Source organism: Podarcis tiliguerta (assembly GCF_965153285.1).
Source record: "Podarcis tiliguerta genome assembly, chromosome: 8".
Classification (NCBI taxonomy): Eukaryota; Metazoa; Chordata; class Lepidosauria; order Squamata; family Lacertidae; genus Podarcis; species Podarcis tiliguerta.
In genome coordinates, this window is record NC_139541.1 from 2,459,805 (window position 1) to 2,482,198 (window position 22,394).

General features: G+C 43.8%; 1 protein-coding gene across 3 annotated transcripts; it reads right to left on the reverse strand.

The window, feature by feature from the left end:
- Window positions 1-1,449: 1,449 nt before the first annotated feature.
- On the reverse strand, window positions 1,450-21,044 carry NCAPH (non-SMC condensin I complex subunit H). Of its 3 annotated transcripts, none has more exons than XM_083453920.1 (18): window positions 20,899-21,044; window positions 18,482-18,719; window positions 18,265-18,358; window positions 17,783-17,875; window positions 16,981-17,119; window positions 15,667-15,788; window positions 13,895-14,084; window positions 13,122-13,213; window positions 12,206-12,411; window positions 11,139-11,287; window positions 10,656-10,762; window positions 9,142-9,264; window positions 8,588-8,695; window positions 5,199-5,378; window positions 4,098-4,214; window positions 3,273-3,358; window positions 2,146-2,221; window positions 1,450-1,941 (listed from the first exon to the last, which is right to left on the reverse strand). In XM_083453920.1, exons 2-18 carry the CDS (start codon window positions 18,712-18,714, stop codon window positions 1,882-1,884), a joined length of 2,175 nt encoding a protein of 724 aa, XP_083310046.1. In that variant the 5' UTR covers window positions 18,715-18,719; window positions 20,899-21,044; the 3' UTR covers window positions 1,450-1,881. The 3 variants fall into 3 exon arrangements, with proteins under 3 accessions (XP_083310046.1, XP_083310045.1, XP_083310044.1); XM_083453919.1 differs by lacking the exon at window positions 20,899-21,044 and adding an exon at window positions 20,224-20,629; XM_083453918.1 differs by lacking the exon at window positions 20,899-21,044 and adding an exon at window positions 19,686-19,706.
- Between the last annotated feature and the right edge of the window lie 1,350 nt (window positions 21,045-22,394).

Consider the following 22,394-nt stretch of genomic DNA (forward strand, 5'->3'; position numbering starts at 1 on the left):
ACCTTTTGATCCTAAGTTCACATTTTAATTGTTTTATTAGCTGCCTTATAGTTGCCTTATCTTTTTGTCTTCCTTTGTTTTTAGTTTATGGGTACTGTTTTATTGGCTCTATTGGACTTAGTGTAACAATGAACGCCCAGTGAAGATTGATTGTAGTCCATTGCTTCATCTACTGGCTAAAAAGATCTGGTTTTGGCTTGATAGAACTCTGCTAAGTTATCAGAATGCCTATCAGAAGGGAAAAAATGAGGTAAGAAGAGCCAAAACAGCATAATTGGGACTCATAAATCCTCTAAACCAGAGAAGCGGTGGAAAGCTAATACCACCACTCCTAGCTCGAAAAGAGAGCAAATTGTGAGTAATGATGTCGGGAGAAACCCCCCCCCCCTTCACAAAAGGAAGGAGAAGACCTGACTCCTCTCAAGGAGTGAAGGAGATGATCTGACCCAGAGGACAGGAGCAGGAGGGGCTTCCCCTATTCCAAACGCTGACCCCCCCCCATGTCTTTGGAACAAGACAGTAAAAGAGCTTATGGTCAGCAGATTCCAAACATGCACCCTTACCAAGAAATTTGCATGATGTCAGCAGAAACTATGGTCTTAGTTCTCCAAAGACTGAATGAAATTCTTGCTAAAATAGTTAACGTAGAAGAAAACTTGGATATCTGCCCTCCCTCGACAAATTCTCAAAGGGTTAAAAGGATAAGGCATAGCTATGTTAGCAATTTGCCAAGACGAGTCACGGATGAAATAAGGTCTTGCCAAGTTCTTCAAAAGAACCAGATAATGCTTGAGATTCACTGCAATGTGTATAGGTGGACCGCCTGTTCTGGTATGCCCCACGAAGGACCTTAAGGTCCACAAATGACAACACTTTGGAGGTCCCAAGTTGCAAGGTGGTTAGATTGGTCTCAACTAGGGCCAGGGCCTTTTCAGCACTGGCCCCGACTTGGTGGAACGCTCTGTCACAAGAGACTAGGACCCTGCGGGACTTGACTTCTTTCTGTAGGGCCTGCAAGACGGAGCTGTTCTGCCTGGCCTTTGGTTTGGACTCAGTCTGACCCTTTTGTTTCCCTCGCCTTGTGGTTTTGATTTATGGACTACTATTAAAATGAGGCTGCATTTTAAATTGTATTTTAACCCGTATTTTAATAAACTGGTTTTTTGTTTGTCCCCCTCCCATTATGTTTTATTGTAATTTTTATTGGTGTTAGCTGCCCTGGTATAAACAAAATGTTATTGTTGTTGTTATTGTTATTATTATTATGAAAAAGATTTTAAAAACAAGTTAGAAGAAAAAAGAAATTAACAACAAACATCAATAGACCATTGTGGAGAATGTACTTTTACTTTCCTGCATAGGCCTGGTGCTATTGAGTCCAGATACTCGTGTTAGCCTGTTCACCAGTTACACAGTTTTCTCACACACAAATAAAATTCCAAAATGATGTGGAGAGTCACATTGTTTATTACTTACAAAAAACACACATTTGTACAAATATGTCAGTACATTCATATTCAATGATACAGGAGGTTATAAGAAGAGAGCAAAAAGACATACAGGAGAGTTTTTATATGTACAGGAATTAAATACTCATGTTAAAATAAAGCAAACTGAATACATCTAGCAATTCTTAGCTGTGATCACAATCAGACAGTGGGAGAGGGAATTTGCAGAATTCAGAAGAGAATTAAAACACTAATGGCACTCTTTTCCTGACTTCCCATGGTTTCAAGTCTTGGAATCACAAACTGTTTAATCAAGAACATGTACTGATGCTGCTTTTGGCCTCCTCAGTCTATGAGGATTGTGTGTGTGTGTGTTAGATAAATTCCATCCTAGGTTATCCAAGATTTTCTTATTCTGCCCCAGTGGCACACATTAATCTCCTTGCAGCACTAAGACTTCAGACAAGTCTTCCACACCTTCTAGCTTCAGGTTCTGGAGACAAAGGGGAAACAGGGATCAAAATACATATCAAGCTTTGAAATTTCCACATATGCAGCCAGCGCGGAAAAGAAGATGTCATGGACTTGTTTGCCAAGGCCAAGATGTGTATCACTGCATTGCCTGTGTAGGCGAGAAAGAGCCCCTTCTCTCCAACCCGTCCTTGATGTTATTCAAGTTCCTGCCTTTATCACGTACCTTTTCATTCGCCAGATGCAGGAGGCAAGCAAATGCCAGTGGCGCAGACAAGTTCTTTGCCATCGTGGAAGGCAGTCTGTGAAAGACAAAAATCAAGCTGAGAAGTAGATCAAATACTTTGGGCATGATCACATTAAGCCACAAGCCATGGACTACCATTGAACAAGCATTACATGCTGCTAAATAACACTCCCTGCTTTTCCCTCTTTGTCAGGCCAGCAGCAACAAACCATGAGCCTTGGCTAAGCATGACATGTAAACTGATGCTCAGGCTGTGGCCTGAGGATCAAAATAGGAACAAATTAGGAGCACATCCAAAACATTTACAGTAAACCGTGGTTTATGACTTATAGGGTTGAGTGAATGTGGCTTTTGTTAATAAGAGAGCTCACATCTTACATTGCACAAACTCACTTTCCCCCTACTAAACCGATCTGGCAGCTATTTGTTCAGAAACCTACCAAACCTGTTTGACCAGTAGCAACAGTGGAGCAAAAGAAATGTGTGCACCCCTGGAAACAAAAGCTTGGCACCCAGACAAGCTTGCCACTTTTGTTCTCTTATGAACTATTATCCAACTCCAGCCTTGGGCTGCAATCTTAAACATACCTTCTAGGAATACAACTGGTAAACATGCATACTCTTAAGAGTATTTTGCACTTCTAGTGTTCTGGTGGAAGGCTAGGTCAGTACTAGTTATGACTTGACTACCTTAGCAGGTTGTCAGCAAGACAGCTACTCACAGCTGGGTTATTTTGCAATGGGATAAAACAGGAAGACCTGCTGCATCCCAGTCTATGCCTTCTTTTGAATTCATCCTCTCAGCTACACAGCAAGAATGTACAGCATGGTTCTAAAAAGATTTTAGATTCTACAACCAACATTCCACTTGCAGAGCACAATCATGTCAGTGACTCAAGGTTGATTTTTATTTTATTTTAGCAAACAGGAAAATTTGATGACTAATTGAAGAAACATTCAGCAACCTGGGGGCCAATGCCAACATATGAAGCACACTTTAAATGGACCCCTGTGGTGGGTGGCTCCAATGCTTCAGCCAAAGGATTGGGGTGTAAATGTGTCTCTTTTCCTGGCATCCTAGACAAAGTCCTGGGGACCTGAAGTACCTGTGACACAGATCCTTGATAACGCTGCTGAAGACCTTCTGACCAGATACGACTGAAGAGTTAGCATCTTTCTCCATGACTTCATTCTGTGTAAGTAAGTTTGAAATCTTAAAAGGTCACCTAGGAAACAAACTGAAAGCCTGCGAAGCAGATCCTGTCATGTTTTAAACTTCTGTACCATGTGTCCAGTGCTTTTAATATTACCTACCTCAGAAGGTTGCTTGAAGGATTACAACTTGAACATCTGCAAGTACTATGTAAATATTAAGCATTATAGTACTGCTATGACAGATTCTCTGCCTAAAATCAGGGTGTGTGCCAACTGCAGGAAAATGCAAAGGCAGAAAGCAGCATTAAATGAAATACAGCCATAGGTGTGCAATCCTGGGTGTACTGCAGTTACATACAGTTCAGAATTCAGCTTTATGAGAATTTTGGCTTTGTAAAACAGCAAGTCTCTAATCCTTATGTTTACAAAGACATGCCTGAGCCAGAACTAGGGGGTGGGAGGAGGGGTGAGTAAGATTTCTAGTACCCTGCATAGTACTGTGGTCCTCCCTGTGATTAGCGAAGCCAATTAGATATTTTTAAAATAGATTACAGAATTCAGCCTTTAAGTCCAGAGTTCACACAGCCCTGAATTCCAGTTTTCTGCTGGTACTGCTGAACCAAGGAAGCAAATGGCTCCAGGTGACATTAAGAGTGCCACCAAAGCTGGTTGAGGTAAAAACAGAATGAGAGCCTGTCTGTCTGGGATGGTGAGTGGGCCAAGGCATCACTGGGTATGAACACCAGAGGCATTCTGGGTTTCCTGGGGCTGCATACCTCTTGCTCAGTTTGATTTGTCTGGGCATCAGTCAGGAGCAGCCACATGCCCTGCTTTAGCCTCTTCATGTCCATCTTTTTGGCAGTCTTTGCATACTGAATATCAATCTTGTTCACCTAGAAGAGCAGAGAAAGGGAAACAGAGCTAGACAAAGACCATCCAGTTAGAAGGCATCAGTAAACAGAAAGACAAATCTTCAACCCTGCCCCTTATGGCATCAAGGCACAAGCTACTCCCTATGCCCTTGGGCTTGCTATTTAAACTAAATAAACCCAAGAGTTCAATAAGAAAAAGCACAGAAGCAGAGGAAGCTAGTGACCGTCATTTTTATTTTGAATAAACACGTAGATCTTCTTGGCACCGAAAATACCAACTACCTCTTAGCCCAGCCAATAGGAGAAAGAACTAAATTTCCATCCTCCTAGTTTCACCAGGAATTGGCAAGCATATACCCTCACCCCCACCATAACACAAGGACTCTGAACCGTGCAGAAGACAGATCCATCTGGGCACAAGACTACCTTATATGCCAGGGGTGGGGAGGTGTTTCAATCCAGAGGGCCACACTCCCTTCCAGAGGCCACATTTGGTGGTAGGTGTAGGCAGAGTAAAAGATGGTGGAGCAATGAATGTAAGTTTTATCTTTGGGCAGTAGCCTAATTTCTAAACAACCACCCACCCACGTCCACACACCCTCTATCCTCCAACCAGGCAGACAAGAAGGATTATCACAGGTCAAGGACACATTCCAGGCGGGCAAAGACAACCAAGGTGGGTGTAAAGCAAGCCCTGCGAGGGCTGTGGCCTGGGAAGAGTCCTGAGGGCCAGCTAGATCCCTGGAGGGCTGCAGCCAGGTCCCAAGCATGAGGCTCCCCAGCCCTGCCTTATGCAATGGGTGGCAGAGAAAGAGAGCTGCCTTGGCCTACACAGCAAGTGTGACAAAAGCCTGGAGCAGAAGAATGGAACTGTAGCATAGCATGAGCCACAGGTTCCAGTGCCACCTGTGAAATGTGCACCAGCCCCCCTGGTAGCGCACAACAGACATAAGCCTTAAAGAAAGGAGCTGCTTTGCAGGCCATGCATCCCACACCAGTACTTGCCTTCTGTGGCTCAGCCACCAGGTTCAATTCCCCGTAGGTGGTGATGTTGTTCCCATTGATGCCTCCATTGAGCTCTCTCTCCTGGCCTGCCTCTCCTGCAGGATAGGCTGTCATTTCAAACATCCCATTCTGGCCCATGAAGTCCACAGGAACGTCATCGTCATCATCGCTGTCACCATCCTGAGTAGAAAAAAAGGACAGGGAGGGAAGCCAAACAGGGTCAGAGAGCCAGGAAACACGCAACGCCCCTCACCCACACATTCAAGCAACATTCCCTCTCTCCCCAACTTTTCCTGCAGAGTTGCTCCAACTTTCTGAACTCAGATTCCCCACCCCTCTCTAAAACTAATCTATCTTCAAGGATTTCATCTTTATGCTAAGGCATAAAAGGAACTCTTGGATCGAGCCAAGTGGATATTGAGGATATGAAAGCTTTTGGAAGGCAGGAAGATTTCCAAACGCCTTCAGACACTGGAGAGTTAGATGTCCCAAAAGGTCCCATAAGTTCTCCTGTATCCTCCTCCACCAGAGACAATGCATCAGCTACAAGGCAGCAATAACTGTGTAAACTAGAGATAAAACTACATAAAAGGGATGGTTTTGCTGCCTCAAGATTTTAGCCACTTGAGACATATTGGTTTGCAACTCCATAAGGGCCTTCTAAGGTTTCCCGTGGATGAACACAAATGAGGTCATCCATTCCACTTGCTAAAGACTCCACAGCCAGCTAATGGAATAATCCTTAAGCAAGCTTAACCACTGACATATTCTACTGAGCTCTTGCAAAGCCCTCCAGTGAGATCTGAATGAGGTCATCCAGGGGACTGCAGTGAGGAGTCATCAATATGTTGACAATGCTCAGCTTTCTCTCTTTTACATCTCATCCAGGTGAAGTGGAGGTGGTTCTGGACTGGTGCCTGGAGGCACTAATGGACTGAATGACAGCTAATGAAGCTCAGTTCAAACAGGGCAGAGGTGCTGTTGGTGGGTGGTTCATCTGTTCAGGAGGATAGTGTTCAGCCTGTTGTGGAAGGGGTTGGACTCTGCCACAATAGTCAGGCACACAGATTGGGGAAGGTTTATAGCCCCATCATTGTCACTGGAGACTCAAGTGGATTCAGGGGGCAGAGTGCCTTTAGACAATCCAGGCTCATAGGCTCTTCCAGACAGATAGCTTAGCCTCCATTACCCATGCTCTGATAATGTCAAGGTTGTGTTGCTGCTCTATGTGAGGCCAAGGATAGCTAAAAAGCTTCTGTTAACTGTCTAGCATCTGTCTGCACTCTGAGCTAACGGAGACCAGAAGGTAGGATCTCTCCCGTTTTAGTCCCAGCTTCATTGGCTTCCTGTTTGCTTCCAGGCTCAATTCAAATTACTTTAATTCATGTTTTAAAGCCATGTCTTTGGAGCCAAGTATCTATTGGAGCTCCCCCCCCCCCTGGCCCATGCTAAGATGTACATATGAGGCTTTTCTCAGTAGTAAGTGTACCCAGGAGACAGCCTTCGTAAATGGTGGTGCTGCACCTGTGCAATGCCCTCCCCAGGAAGGCACCCATTTTGCCTAGTACCCAAATTATAGCAAAGTGCCCATCACCATCCCAGGCTTTCAGATATCTGAAGTTTTAAACTCTTAAGCTGGTGTTATGTTTTTGGTTGGCATTTTATCGTGTGCTGTTCTTTTAGTCAGATTTGTGGTTTTTACTCTTTTGTAAGTTGCACAGGGAATACCGATTGGGGAATGAATTTCCCAAAATAAGTAGTCCACAGAGCCAAATTTCATTGGCTGCAATCCTAACCCCACTTACCCAGGAGAAATCCCCAGTGAATCCCAAAGTACGTACTTCCAAGTAAAAATGGTTAGATTGCACTGTAAGCCAAACTACGTATGACCATAACAATAATAGCATCCAGATTTACTCATGTTTCTATATTTCCCTCTTCTTCATCCATTGTTTCAGTGATGCTGTAAGTCTTCACATACAATATTATTAGTTATGCCATTCAGGTCACATACAGAATACAGTTACTAATTGTATTCTAGTAACATTTGCCCAGTGAAATTAATAGACCTAAGTCAGTTTAACACAACCCCAAACATTTAAAGCACAAGAGATGGTATTCAATTTCAATCCTAGTCCAACTCAGAGCAGACTCACTGAAGTTCATGACAACGACTAATTCCAGCCTGTTCATCTCCATGTGTCTACTCTGAGTTGGATTTTAAAAGGTAAAGGTATCTCTGACCATTAGGTCCAGTCATGGACGACTCTGGGGTTGCAGCGCTCATCTTGCTCTATAGGTCGAGGGAACCGACTTTGTCCGCCGACAGCTTCTGGGTCATGTGGCCAGCATGACTAAGCCGCTTCTGGTGAACCAGAGCAGTGCACGGAAACACCGTTCACCTTCCCACCAGAGCCGTACCTATTTATCTACTTGCACTTGACGTGCTTTCGAACTGCTAGATGGGCAGGGGCTGTGACCGGACAACAGAAGCTCACCCTGTCACAGGGATTCGAACTGCCGACCTTCTGATCGGCAAGCCCTAGGATCTGTGGTTTAGACCACAGCACCACCCACGTCCCTTCGAGTTCGATTTAGTTAAATAAAATCTTATATCACTTTAATAGTTATGGCTTCTCCCAAAGAATACTGGGAACTGTAGTTTAAAGGTACCAGGAACTGATAGAACACCCATAGTCCCCTCAGAGAGCTACAATTCCCAAAGTTTCCTGGGAAAAGGGACTAATTGTTAAACCAATCTAGAAATTGTATCTCTGTGAGGCGAACAGGGTCTGCTAATAACTCTCAACACACTTAAGCTGAAGTCCCCAGGATTATTGGGGGAAGCCAAGGCTGTTCAAAGTAAGGTAATGACCACGGTTTCCAGGAATTTCTTTTGTTTAAGACTTTTGTGAGTGAGCTGAGAGTTTGTTTGGACCCTGGGAGAGAACCCAGAGGCTGAGAGGGAGGGTGTGTCAGAAGAAAAATGATATTGGGGGGGGGGGGTAAATGTTTAATGTAACATTTTTATGTAGCTGTGTATTTTTTTAATATTTAAGTTGTCTGTTGTTGCTTCTTTTTTGCACACCTCTTAGAGAAGCTGCCTGTGCCATGGTTGCAAAATATTATCCTCCTTCTGAGATCCAGACAATGTGGGATTATTCCTTATTCTAGTTAGGGTCCCTCAGTTGTTAGAGCGCCTTCTGAGGTCCTTCAGATAATGTTGCACTGAGGCAGAACTGACAAAAGCCACCGAGGTTGTTAACCAATAGGAAGGCTGCCAAACCTCTCTGCCCAGATTGGCAGCCAGCTTCTATAAGACTCACCAAAAACCTTCACATAAGAAAGGATGCAACCCACAGTAGTGTTTCTCTGATCTTTGCACTTACCTGCAATGCAGGACAGAAATTGGAGGTGTCATTGGGGTTGTTGTAATCATACTCTTCAACCTCACTGTCGTGACTGGACAAGTCACCCTGCAGTGGCACCTTCGACAGCTGCAGAAACCAAAGACTTGGGTGACTTAGGACATCAGTCACTAATGGGAAAGATCATTAAACTAAAACACACTCACTCCAGAAATTGCTTCAGCACGGCCTTCTGCCCAGAGCAGCCGACTGATAACCAAACCAAGCTGAAACTGCAGTACAGTGGTACCTCGAGTTACATACGCTTCAGGTTACATACGCTTCAAATTACAGACTCCGTTAACCCAGAAATATTACCTCAGATTAAGAACTTTGCTTCAGGATGAGAACAGAAATCGTGCAGCAGCAGCACGGCAGCAGCTGGAGGCCCCATTTGCTAAAGTGGTGCTTCAGGTTAAGAACAGTTTCAGGTTAAGAACGGACCTCCGGAACGAATTAAGTACGTAACCAGAGGTACCACTGTAATGACACAGGGAGGCAAGGCAGGAGTGCTGCATGGAACTGAGAAAGCTTACCCTATTGGCTGGCTTGAGGAAGAGGCGGGTGAGGTTGTCTGGATCATAGCGGAAATCTGCAGGAAGAGTTTTGCTTTTCTTGTTTTGACTTTCAAGGGTTGACTTGGACAGAGTAGTAGCTGCCTGTTTGAGAAAAGCAGAAGCCCACAGAAAAATCAAGCACTCCCCTCCAAATATCACCTTTCTAAACCTGAAGTTTATACTTCACTGGAATCAAATCTGATTTGAATATGCTTTCGTTTGTCAATACACACTTCAGCACCAAACCCCAAAACTCTGGACAAACTTTCCCAGAGGTTTCACCCAAGTGTTAAATAGCACAGAGGACAGAACAGGATTCTCAGGGGCTCTACAGGGCAATGGCCAAGGTGTCAAGCAGAAGTTCCCCAGCACACCTTCTGGGTTCACCCCCTCCAGGAAGGAACAGAGTCACTGTAAAACAGTGCCTGCAAGTTCTATCCCAGCAAGGTGGTCCAGAAGGATATCATGGTTGATGGTACAAGAACTACCAAGAGGTCCAGAACTCCTCCGGTCCAGTTCCTGGCATAAAGCAGTCACCAAGGAGACCAAAGCAGTCTCTGTCCCATAACCAGGCCTGAACCCAAACTAAAATGGATCTAGATAGTCTTTCCCAGAAACCCCTAGAGCTGAGAAGCCATCAGACACTTCAGTACCTTTCCCCCCAAATGGTATTAAATGGTATTTTGGAGACTGGCCAATGATTATCCAATACGGTGGGATTCAGGGAGAGCTTTTTCAACAGAGGTCTTATAACTGTCTCCTTTAGGTGTGCTGGAACGCAGCCTTGGAGGCATTGGCCACTCCTTCTAACCTTCCAGCCACAGTCCCCCACTGGCCCTTTTGATGAGTCAGGAAGGGCAAGAATCCAGAATAGATGCAGTAGCTCTCACATTTTCAAGGATCCTTGTCTACATCCTCAGGCTACATAAACTGAAAAGTATCCATTAACACTGGATAAGCAGAGGCCAAAGTTACACCCACTGGACCTGTATCAACTATAGTGTCCAAGTCAGAACAGATTTGAGCGATTTAGTCAGCAAAGTGCTGAGCAACTTGCTCACAGAGAGCTGTCAAGTGGTCTAAATTATGACATGGGCCTTTGTAAAAGACCCCTGACCACTTGAAACAGCTCCACTGAACAGTTCCTTGCTGATGCAATGGAGGAAGAGAGAGAAAAATACTTTTTCACTGCCTGCACTGCCACAGAGTAGGTCTTCAAAGAGGTTCTATCCCGTGTTCTGTCAGACTCATATATAGTTTTCCACCAACATTGCTCTAGTTGCCGTCTCCTACTGCTGACTGTCCTCAACATGTTGTATTCAAAGGCTTGTCTTCTCCTAACATGGGACTTCTCCAAAGTTGTAATGGGTAACAGCAGTTGACAAGACCTATCCTTTATTGTATAAAATATTTTTAAAACTGTTTTTAAAGCTAGTAATATCTTGTGTAACAACCACCCACATATACGCCCCTATCAAGAGTTAAAAACATACCCTTGTTTTGCAGAAGTAAGGCTCAAAATCAATCTCATCTTCAAAGTTTATCTCAAATACTTTTTTTGCAGCCTTTCTTTTGTTTGCCTTCTCAGGGTTGGCATCACCTGTGAAGAGTAGAAGCAACTGAGTGGAAGATGTTGCTGGATCTGCTACAGAAGGTTAACAAGAGTTTATTATTTGGTGCTGCTGCTTGTTTCAGAGTGCACTTCCTAAAATGTTGAATATCGCCTCAGTTGTCTTTCGGCAATCTCTACTACATACCACCTCGCCTTGGAACTCTCAAACCTAATGCGAGGGTCAGGATAAGCTTTGACAATGCTTTGCTTTGACTGAGTCACATCCGAAGAGGCATGAACTGTGGATTTCATGTTCTGGGAAGACTCGCATTTCCAAATTCTACACAGGACCTATAAAGCTGTAGGTCAATATGCAAGCAGAAAGCCAGGGAATGAACTCCCACGACTCCCTTCCCAGCCTTACCTTTATGGTGAGGCTTGAACCGCCAGTGCTCTGGGCCTGCCCACATGGACATGGTTCGGGGGCTGAAGTAAGAATATTCGCTGGGCTTCAGGGACAAATGAAGCGACATGGACCTGACATCTCCTTCCCCCAGGGGAACCACTTCTTTTCTGGAAGAAGTACATACACACGCCTGGTTATAAAAGTCACCAGTTTTATTCATTCTCACCAGGATTTTATTCTATTTGTAAAGCTTCCTCAAAGGTTTTTTTAAAAAATTCTCCCCACCATTTTAATTATTTTTATGAATTGTTGCCTGTGAAGCATCCTGAAGTGATTTCACAATGAAGAAAAACATTCAGAGTAAAACATATAATACATAGTTTTATAAACCTTTGAAATCCGCTCTTAACTGAATGTAAACAAGAAAGCCATAGGCCAACACAATACAAACAAAACAGGCATTTCAGTTCAGCAGACAGATATATACAACAGAACAACACACACCCAATGTAAATTCCACATTACCCCTCTACAATGAACTATAAAAGTGTTAAAATATAATAAGACAAAAGCAAATCCCACTCCCTGCCCCCCCCCCATTTTTGGAACCTGGCTCATTTTCTTTGTTGCCAGAGTAAATCTGGCTATTTGGATGGCAATGACTACATCTTTGCCTGCAAGCAATACATGGATCACAATGGGTCTGCCTGACAGAGATTGGAGGCTACAAGACTTGTGTGCCTTGTATAAGGGATCACTTAACAGGTAATGGGAGACATTCTCAACCTCACTGGATAAGTTGAGATTTCTGAAATGTTCCATCCAGTAAAGCAGAGGACATATACTGGAGGCATAAATCTGGGAATTATTTTATTGAAGGAGCAGTGGTATGGATTATAAAACAATTCTCCAAAGCTTCAAATCCAATTCTAATACTCAAGGGGATTTAGAAGGTTTGTTGAAAGAACGAGATCTTCAACAGGTGCTAAAACACAATAGTGACCATGTCTATTTTAGGGGGGTTCCAGAGGGTAGGCACCACCACACGAAAGGCCTGATTCCTACACAAACCTTCCTCAACATACCTCAACATTCCTGGTGTTTGTCTACATAACTCCAACTTTTCGGAGAACTCGCTAAGGTCCTTCTCAACCGCCTCGGCCGGGATGTCAGCATCAAAATCGTTCTCTGCTGGGTCCTCAGAATAGTCTCCAGGGTCACTATCAATCTCTGCATTGACGTCAAATGCCTGGTCACTCTTCTTAAATTTATCCAACAAAGCAGCCACTGACTGAAAAGAAAATGTAAAAGGAAAATCCTTTTGGAGGCAGAGAGAAAACTGACAACAGAATTAGTGTATAATTTGTGTGACTTCAACAGAGAAAGGGGGGAATATATGAATAGCTGCTAAAATGTATACAAGAACAAAATGCATTTTAATCCCACAAACAAGAATAGGCAACAAAAATAAGATTACTAAAATACAATATACATCTCATCCACCCAAAATGATGCCTATACATCAATCTGAAATAGAAACAAAACTCGCTTCAGTCTCCAAAAGATCTTCCACAGTGGCCTAGGAATTTGTCACAATTTGACACAAAAGTTAGTTGACCTGTATAGATATGTAGGCCAGCTATATAGATAAGGCAAATGACTAATCGCATTCATAAAGCTACCATGCCCACATGGTGAACATGAAGATATGAAGAACACTTTAAAATATGGTGCTTTTATACTAAGCACCCAAACATATATGTTTTCAGGGTATCCTGTAAATATCAGATTCCAGATGTCACCTATTCAATGTAATAGCAATGTGAAACTAGGTACCTCTGTCTGCAAGATCAAGTGGCTGGCAATGAAGCTTCAGAAACATTTTTTTAAAAAAAACACAACCACCATGAAATGCAGGCAATTATGGGCTAGAAACTGAAATAGCTTTGAATCCCCCCATTGTGTGACCAGTTCACTTAATTCACAGCCAGCTTGACATACCTCATTATGGGTTTCACTGTCCCACTGGGTAAATAAGAAGCCAGCCAATGAAGGGCAGATGGGGCGCTTTTCAGCACACTGCAGAAGGATGGCTAGAAAGGAAGGCAAGAAGAGAGGAGTTGGAGATTCCAAGCCATAACCACCACCCCCCCTTATGCTACCATGCTCCCCCATAGATGAGAACTCTGGACAAAGAGAACTCATGAGTGATCTTGATAGGCCCCTAATCCTTGGACTACTAATAGTAATTTATACCCTTGATTACTGGTAACTTGGGCTGAGGCCCTGGTGTCAGGGGGCTTGGTACCATGTCTCCCCAACCCTCCACTCCTTCAGTTTCTACTCCCTGCAGACTTCAAGGACACAGGCGCCTGCTGTACCCACAGCTGCTCCTTCTTTGATACTTGCAAAGGGATGGACAAAAGAGAGCCTTCTGTTGAGGCTCATTTTTGGAGCCTGGCCCATGGTAGCTCTTCTCCAGGGCATTAAGTGAAGCAAACATTCCCCACTCCCTACCAAACCAAAGCAGAAAGAAGAGGTGGTATCAAGCCTGCAGGCATCTCTTTCTTTATAAAGCTTAGCTCCTGTGAACACTCAGACTGGCTCTGCCTCCAGAGGCAAAGCAGCATGACTCCTCTATCACTGTAAAGTGGAAAGGTCTCAATGTATGTGTGATCCCACCTATCCTACCCTGGCTTGGTTCTCAGCCTACTCAAAATGAAACATTACTGCACCTAGAAGAAGATGGAGAGTTAGCAACTGTTAGCACCTACACTTTAAGCCTGTCACTTTCACATGAGAAGATGTCGGCAGCTCTGCAGTCGTAGAAGAAGGCAGGGGGATGACCATGGAATCAAACAGAACTTCACTGAGAAAGTTGTGTACATGAAGCATAGTGAGGAAAACACCAGCCGTACTGCACTCATCAAAGGAGGCTGCTGTTCTCTGGAACATGGGATCAACCTGGTTGGGTGGAGGTGGGGGGAAATAACAGGAGCTCAGGTTCAAATATCAAGTTCAATGAAACTTTGCAGATGCTGCTTAACATTCACTGTTTGGACCAGTGGCAAAGGCTCCAGGCTCTGTCCCCAAACATGTTCCCAGGAGTATGTCATGTAAAGCTAAACACATCAAGGGAAGGAAACAGAAGCCACCAAATATTCCCTTCTCACTTCTCATCCCTCTTCCACCCACCACAGCAAAAAGGCACATGGTTTTACTCATAAGATATTTTTTACATCAAGCCTCTTCAGTGATTAAGCAATACAACTGACTGCCTAAGTGATCAAAAATATATATCTCAATATGCAGCAACACATTTTGAAATATTATAGGAAGTGCAAGAACCTACCATTATAGACAAAAAGGCCCTATGCTTTACTAGGTCTTCAAATATTTTATCTTCCTAGTACAACAAAGGACAAACAAAAGCATCCTTTGCTGAGCCCTAAAAATTAAGATTTGCCTCATTAAAAATGGACTCAACTGATTTCTCACCTTAACTATAGATTTCTCATCTATAGCTTCAATTGGTAATTAATTGATAATAATAATAATAATAATAATAATAATAATAATAATAATAATTTGGTACTTGCCCTTCATCCTAAGGTCTTAGGGCAGTTTACAACAATTTACAAAGCATAAAACCACATTCATAGGATCCAACTCCTAGGAGCTGAGCAGTCTTCACCCCCCAATAAAATATCTGAGGGGGCCGGAACACCCCAAATTTGACAGGCACTGTGATTCAAATGGTGTCCACGCACCATGTAATGTGATCCATTATACAGGGCAGGGCTTCCTTGCCCCCCCCCCCCCAAATATTTTATTCAAGTTGGCACCGCTGACCATGTTATGCTAGCCTTCACATCCCATGTAGAAAATGGTCTGCGGTCACCTTAAGATCACAGGCTGCATGGGAACACATAAAACTCTATATGCTTTCCACACTAGCTGGAACCTAATGGTGCAGGATTCCAGCTCCTGTGGAAAGTCTATGCGCTTAGATATCCATAGGCAGGCTTTCCCCTGCATACATCCAGACTTCATGCACGGACATTGGCCCCACAGCTCCTTTCTGTGTGTCAAGGGAGCTTAAGCTACTGGTCCTTGATACCAACCCAGTTCCACTCTCCAGACTGTGAACTTGCTCTGCCCATGGACAAGAAAGCACTAACTTCTCACTCTGTCAGATACTCTACACATTGTGTGCAGCTGTATGCCAGACTTAGAACAGTGGAACAACATTTCACTCCCTAAAGGGGCGAAAATTCCTGCATTGCAGGGGGTTGGACTAGATGACCCTCTAGGCCCCTTCCAACTCTACAGTTCTATGATTCTATGAAAAGGATGGATCCCAACAGGAACACAGTATAGTTGTAATGAACTGACCAACAAAGATGAAAATGCTGTTCCTCCACCACCCAGATTTCTGCTCTAATGTCTCCAACTATTCTCCCAGCAGATGCTGTAGGCAGATAGTCAACCAACTACTTTAGGAAGGGGGTGTTTGAGAAATGTCCTTCGGAGCAGGTTCTCTCACCTCACACCTATGATCTTCATCGGAGATATTAATGTTATTCAGATTCCGTTCAATAGTTTTGTACTGGTGCTTCCTCTTGCTCAGACGTGTTTTGGAACTCTCAGAATCCACAACCCCTCCACCTACAAGAATGGTCACAACTCAAGGTAATCATCATCATCATCATCATCATCATCCAGGTGCAAGTACTTTCCAGTGCTACTCAGTTACAAAGTCCAACTGTTCTGCTATCTTGCATCATTTACAGGTGAGAAAGAAATAATCTCTCCTGTTCCTTTACACAAATGGATCTTCCCATCTCTTCAATTATGCTTTGACTTTCTCAAAAAAATATTGCAAGTCACTTTCATGACGTCAGATTTATACCTGTACCTACTGACAAATGCAGGGAAGAGAACACAAGTATGAAAGGATTTTCTGACACAGGTAAGTTGAGCTGCTTGCAAATACAAAGTCTTTGGTGGGTTGGATGTTATTCAACCTCCCATTCAAAATAAAACAAAAAACCAGAGGCGATGTATTGGAGACACAAGGCTGTGAAGGCATTCCCAGGAAGGAGACACCATAAGGGATACAAATTAATTATCCAGGGTGAATGTCAGTTTATATGGTGGATACCAATAAAAGGTTGACATTTGTGTGGTTGAAGACAAATCCCACTCGTTTAAAAACAAAAACTAGAGATGCTGAGAACTGATCTGGGACTGTGTGTCTCACAAATAGTGATGTGGATCTGGGAAATTTTAAATTGAAATTTTCTCAGAGAATATTCTATTTTTAGCTTCCATTGTAAGAGTTTCTGATGCCCCAGTTAGTATAATCTAATTTAGCATGTTTAGTTTACTTCTTTTTAGTAAAGCAACAACAAAAAATGGTATGTTTTAGTCTCAACACAGCACAAGTATTAGACCAGATATATTTGAGGGGAGAAATTAAAGCACACTTAATGTGTTTTAACATTTTATTATGTATAATCCTGTCCAAAGACAGGAAATAGTATGTACTGCCTTAATACTGTTTCAGGTAAACAGCATTAAGACAGCGCATACTATTCTTTGTCTTTAAACACTAAAAACTAGTAACAGATTTCAGTTACCCAAATAACTTTGCATATGTTGACTCATAATCATCTGAAATATATTAATTAGAACTTGCAACTTCCAAGCTTGCCTTATCTTGTTTGACATCCATTCATAGGTACTAATGAAACAGATTTTTTCCCACCCCACATCACTGCCTACAGCTGTGCTATGGGCCTTCCCCACACGTGCTATTCCAAATCCCATGCTCAGCTCATCGTGTTAAGCAACACACCTGTATCCTGACCATCCACAGGCTCTGCCGTAGCAGACTGTTTTCCCAGCCCTCCAAGAACTCTGTAAACATCTGCATGGACAGCATCAACTTTTGCTGCATAGATCTTTGCACTGGCATCCAGGGTACCAGCTGCTACCTGTAAGGGGGAATGTTAAGAAAGAAGTTAAGAGAGTGGAACTAAGCTTTGAGTGGGCTACTATGAACCTACAGACTACTTGTCAACAAGATAAGAAAAGCCTTCCTTTTCTTTGCCTTGCTTCCCAGACTTTCCACCTGCCCTCCTCCTACTCTGAGCTTCTGTCTCAGGCTGAAAAGGGTACGAAGACAAACTAAGGTTGGTTAGATTAGCCCAATTGTCAGGAATAGTAGCCATTATTTAAATATACGCAACTATTCCTTTCCAGCCTGGTTGTTCCTCAGTCAAAACAATCTTCCCTCACAATGGCTTTTGGCAACCTGGAAATAGCCTTTCAAAGTCTGGCAAACCCAACCCGAGTCCTCCATAAATGAATGTGTGGTACTGCTAGGTAGAATGTGGTGGCAGACAGTTTTCACTTTCTGCAGTAGATCAGTAAGCCAGCTTTTCCAGAGGGGGCATTTTTAAAATTTGCTGCATGGACCACACTAGGAAGAATAGCAGTATTTCAACATATACATTCACACGTGACCCTCAAAGAAGCAGAGTGTAGGAAGAAACCCAGGACTCTCCAAAAGTTACCAGAAGTGGATATGCAGATCAAGCCCAACCTTTTCTGTGCACATTCTCTGTCACAGGAAACACCTGAGGAGGGCCTCTAACCTTAAAGTTGGTGGGTTCAGAGTCCTTTTGTCTGAGTATTTCTGTCATGTAGTCGATAAGGTGCAAACCAAATACATTCTTCGTGGTGATTTTCTGGAAGAGGGAACAGCAAGTTGACATTACTGACAGCTACATTCTTCATCCTGGAATCTACAGTAAACAATAATCTTAGAATCTGCAACAAGTTCATCTAAATCCTGTGCCAAGAAAGGTCTAATTCTACAATCCACTTGAATGATACGAAATTTATGAAAACTTGCTTTATTTGTATCATTAATTGTCCTTCTAGTTAACATGTATAAGTACAATAAGCTATGCAGGAGGAAAGATGGTCAGTATTCTGAAGGTATAAGTCTAGATTCAGAGGCATTTTACATTTATATGAAATCATGGAATGCAAGCAGCTGTGCCTGTAGTAGCCAGAGCAGCTCTTGATAAGGGTGTATCTTTGAAGTTAATGAACAGATGCTAGACTTACTTACATTTTCTGTTGAAAGTTTGATGCATGTGGAATAATGATCTGCAATTTGGGCATTTGACAGTTGTGGAATTGCTGGCAATGATGTTTCTGCTTGTCTAAAACAAAGCAATAAGCAAAGCAGTGTAGTATAGCAATAAATCTCTCTCTCTCTCTCTCTCTCTCTCACACACACACACACACACACACACAATATCAATGCTTGCGCAAACCACACTTACTTGTTGGACGGGGACTTTATAAACAGAGGCGACTCGGTGCTAAACTGCAAGTCAACCACCCTGGAGCGCCGGCGCTGCTTCCTCTCTCGCTCATCATCATTCCCAGGGCAGTTTTCCAGCACAGGGGTGCCTGAGGCACTAAGAGGCTGCCGCCTAGTGCCAGGGGACACAAACACACTGTCGAAAGAGGCATTTCCTTTAGAGCCAGCAGACTGCGGCGTTGAGGCACTCATTGTTGCTAGGAGGGAAACAACAGCTAATGAGATCTACAATTCCTTGGTAACAACAGTTGCATTGGCTTCCAGTTCATTTCTTACCACAATTAAAAGTACTGGTTTAATGTCTTTCATGCCTCAGCACTCCTGCTTTATGCCCTCTTTGAGTGGTTTTGCCTGCCTAGAAATGTGTTTCTGCGCAAACCTCTGGATTTTATGTAGCTGGAGTGTAGCCTACTGCACAGGATATAGTCACATTGCTACACTCACTTTCCCCTCTCTGGACTCACCTACTTCTTGACTCCCACCTGTGCCCATCACTGGAAGGCTGCCCTTGAGAGAAAGGAGTCCTTGGGCTGAAATAGGTTCCCTAAAGGAACTCATTGGAGCCTATGATGTGGGCAAGAAAAGGGTTCTTTTTCACACTTTAGGGCCAGGATACCTGAAATACCATCTTCTCCAGTATGAAACTTGGATCACATACAGTTGTACCTTGGTTTTTGAACAGCTTAGTTCTCGAACGTTTTGGCTTCTGAATGCCACAAACCCAGTGACTGTTCCGGTTGTCAAACTATTTTTGGAAGCTGAACGTGTGATGGGGCTTCAAACATCTTGGAAGTCGAACTGACTTCCAGAACGGATTTGTTCAACTTCCAAAGTACAACTGAATTAGATTCAGGGAAAAGGGTCTTTTCCATGTTCTGCACTTGAGGTATAGCTGGTAGGAATTGGGGGGGGGGTCCCTCCCTGGCTGCACCCAGGCTTAGAACTCCTTGCCTGGCACAGCCAATTTAGCCCCCTCCCCGACTTTTCACCAGATGGCGTAAAAAAGAAGACACTCTTCTCTTTTTGCCTGCCAGGCAGTTGCAATGTTTTAATGTATCTATGTGGGAATTACTGTATCTTTATTTGGTTACTTTAGGTTTCTGTAGGCAAGATAAAGTGACTGACAAATTTAATATGTAAATAATGGAATTTGCCTTTTCTACTGCTGCTGCACACTGGCCAGCGTCTTGGGGTCATGGTGGATAGCTCAATGGAAGGTCTCAGTCCTGGTCCATCACCTCCATTTCAGACTCTATGAGCATGCACATGAAATTAATTTTTTGCTTCAACATGCAGCAGCTTGTGTTTTTTTATAATGAACTGCATTTCCTATTTTTACTGCCCTCAGCTTAGAGGTCGTTTCAGGAAGTCTTTACAATCTCTTTGATTTAACCTCTCTAAACAATTTAGTGTCATCAGGAAACTTGGCCTCCTCACTGATCAGTCCAAACTCTACATCATTTATGAAGTAAAGAAGCACAGGTCCCAGCACCAAGCCTTGGGGATCTCCGCTTTCTACATCCCTCTATTTGGAGAACAGCCTATGTATTCCGACTATTTGCTTCCAGCACTTAACCAATTCCTGATCCACAACAGGACCTCTCTTATTCTGTGACTACCAAGATTTCTCAGCAGCCTTTGGTTTTGGCACTTTGCCAAAAGCTTTTTCAAAAGCCCAAGTGCACTCTTCCGACCGCTCACCTCTATCTATGTGCTCCATCCATCAGCAGGAGTACCTGGGAGCTCCCAGTCGCTCCCCCAATTTTCCCTAGACAAAGGTGACCACAAGCTAGCCTCTCTCAAACTTGGGTCCGGGCTGTTGGTGGACTACAACTCCCATCACTCCCAGGACCAGTGGTAAGGGGTGATGGGAGTTCTAGCCCGGCAACGTTTGGAGACCCAAGTTGGAGAGAGGCTGCTTGGAAGCTGCCGAGGTCAGAGCATTAAATCACGAAGACGGGCAGCAGGCAGCCTCCCTTCATTGCGCGCCCAGCAGCCACGATTCCGCCTGCGCGAGGCCCGTGCGCGTCCCCGCCAACGAAGGCGCAGCTCCGCGCCTCCGGGAATCTCTTCTCCCGCGCTCCGGCTCTCGCTCCCGCGGCGGGGCGACCAATGAGCGGCCTTCGGGCGCCGCTTGCGCCGCCAATCAACGTCGCTCCTTTCAAAAGTCCTCCGTCGCGCACTTCTCCGCTCCCTATTGGCCAAGCCTTTCCAGTGTCGGCCAATCAGCGACCAGCTTCTTACAGAGCCTCTTTCCCGCCCGCCGCCCCCCCCCCCGCGAAGGCGCCTCCGAAAGTGGGGCAAGGCTTGAGGCGCCCGCGGCCTGCTTTGCCTTACGCCGACCTTTAATTACCCGCCTAGCTGCCCTTAACTCACCTTCCCCCCGCCGCGCGGAGTCAGCCACCGACTCACACTTCCCAGCCGGCAACCATTTCCCCCTCACAAGCGCCGCTTCACCGCTTTTAATTTACCCGCGCCGACACAGTGCGCAGGCGCGGCGCGGGCGTGACGTCAGCGCGCAGTGAACGGGCGACGCGAGGCTAAGCGCGTACCACGTGTGAGGAGCGAGAGAGAACAGAGTTATGAAAAGGATAGAGAGTCTATTCCTGGAATTTCCGGGTTTCATACGTACTTCTCTCAATTGTGATTTTAAAAATGGGACTGTTCTTAATACAGTAAATGCAGATTACAGTAGGTATTCCTTTTTTGATAAATGAAATACATTGTAGATAATTAAAAATAGCAAAAGTGTAACAAATAGGTAGGCTGCATACGCATCAAATATCTAAATATTTGACTTTCCCCAAAAAATCATGGGAATTGTAGTTTACCCCTCACAGAGACCAAAAAGCTACAATTTCCAGGATTCTTAGGAGAAGTCACCAGCAAAAAATTCGTATTAAAATGCATAGCACCAGAAAGATGGTAAAAGTTGGAAAATATGTTGGGATGGGGAAGAGAGAGAGTGTACCAGCAGGGGTATCTTAACAAATATTTGTTAATGCATAGTTTTAAAGAGATAACTGAATAAGCAACCTATAGTTGTTGTTGTATATACCTGTTTTCATGATAATAATATATAAGAGCTGATTTTTATATATCGTTTATGAGTAAATGCTTTATACAATGTTATAAGAAAAAACCGCTCCCTTTCCCTATTGGGGTCTCCAAGAGCCCGTGTAGAGTCCTTAGGTGGATTCCCTATCGATAGGAGAAGATAACAGAGGCCAACCAGAGAATATTGAGAAGCAAAGCAGCTAGTAAGCCTGATCTTTATTAAACGGTTGCAACAGGGTGCTCACGCAGGAGGGAGGAGAACCCTGGACAATGGTGCGCAAGCCCTTAAATAGACTTTTGAAATGGCCCACCCCCAAGACCACCCACCTAAAACATCATACATGCTTCGCAGAAGGAGGCGGTCTGCAGCAGAACTCCCGCCTACCAGGATGCCTGACAGTGGTCACATTGCATTACCTGGGCAGCCTGGACGTTCTTTTGTGATGGTTAATACTTTAGTTCCTGAATCAAGGTCACAGGCTCACCCTGTTCATGCACAAATACGCCCAAAAGACAGGTAAGCAAGACAGTGGGGAGGCTTTCCCATTTCCTTCCTCCTTGCAGAGAAATATTAGAGGTCAATTTGGGAGAGCCAAAATGGTTTCAGGATTGCTCTCCCGTACTATTTCAGAGACGTGGTTTATATACTTATGTATGTGTTTGCCTTGTACATTTAAGAACATTACATTTATATTTGAGACCTTAGAATTCTTATAACAACAATATATTCCATTTTGTAATTATAAATATTTTTAAATTGTAGATTTCCTTGATAAAGGTTGGGAGTAGTTGAAAAAACAATGAATCAAAAATTA

Bases quoted from the DNA above. Each gene is read 5' to 3' on its own strand.
- NCAPH (XM_083453919.1), bottom strand. The intron at 18,359-18,481 runs GTAAGTGTGGTT...GCTTTGTTTTAG, and splicing joins ATAAAGTCCCCGTCCAACAA to ACAAGCAGAAACATCATTGC. The intron at 12,412-13,121 runs GTATGTCAAGCT...TTTTCTTTTCAG, and splicing joins ACAGTGAAACCCATAATGAG to TCAGTGGCTGCTTTGTTGGA.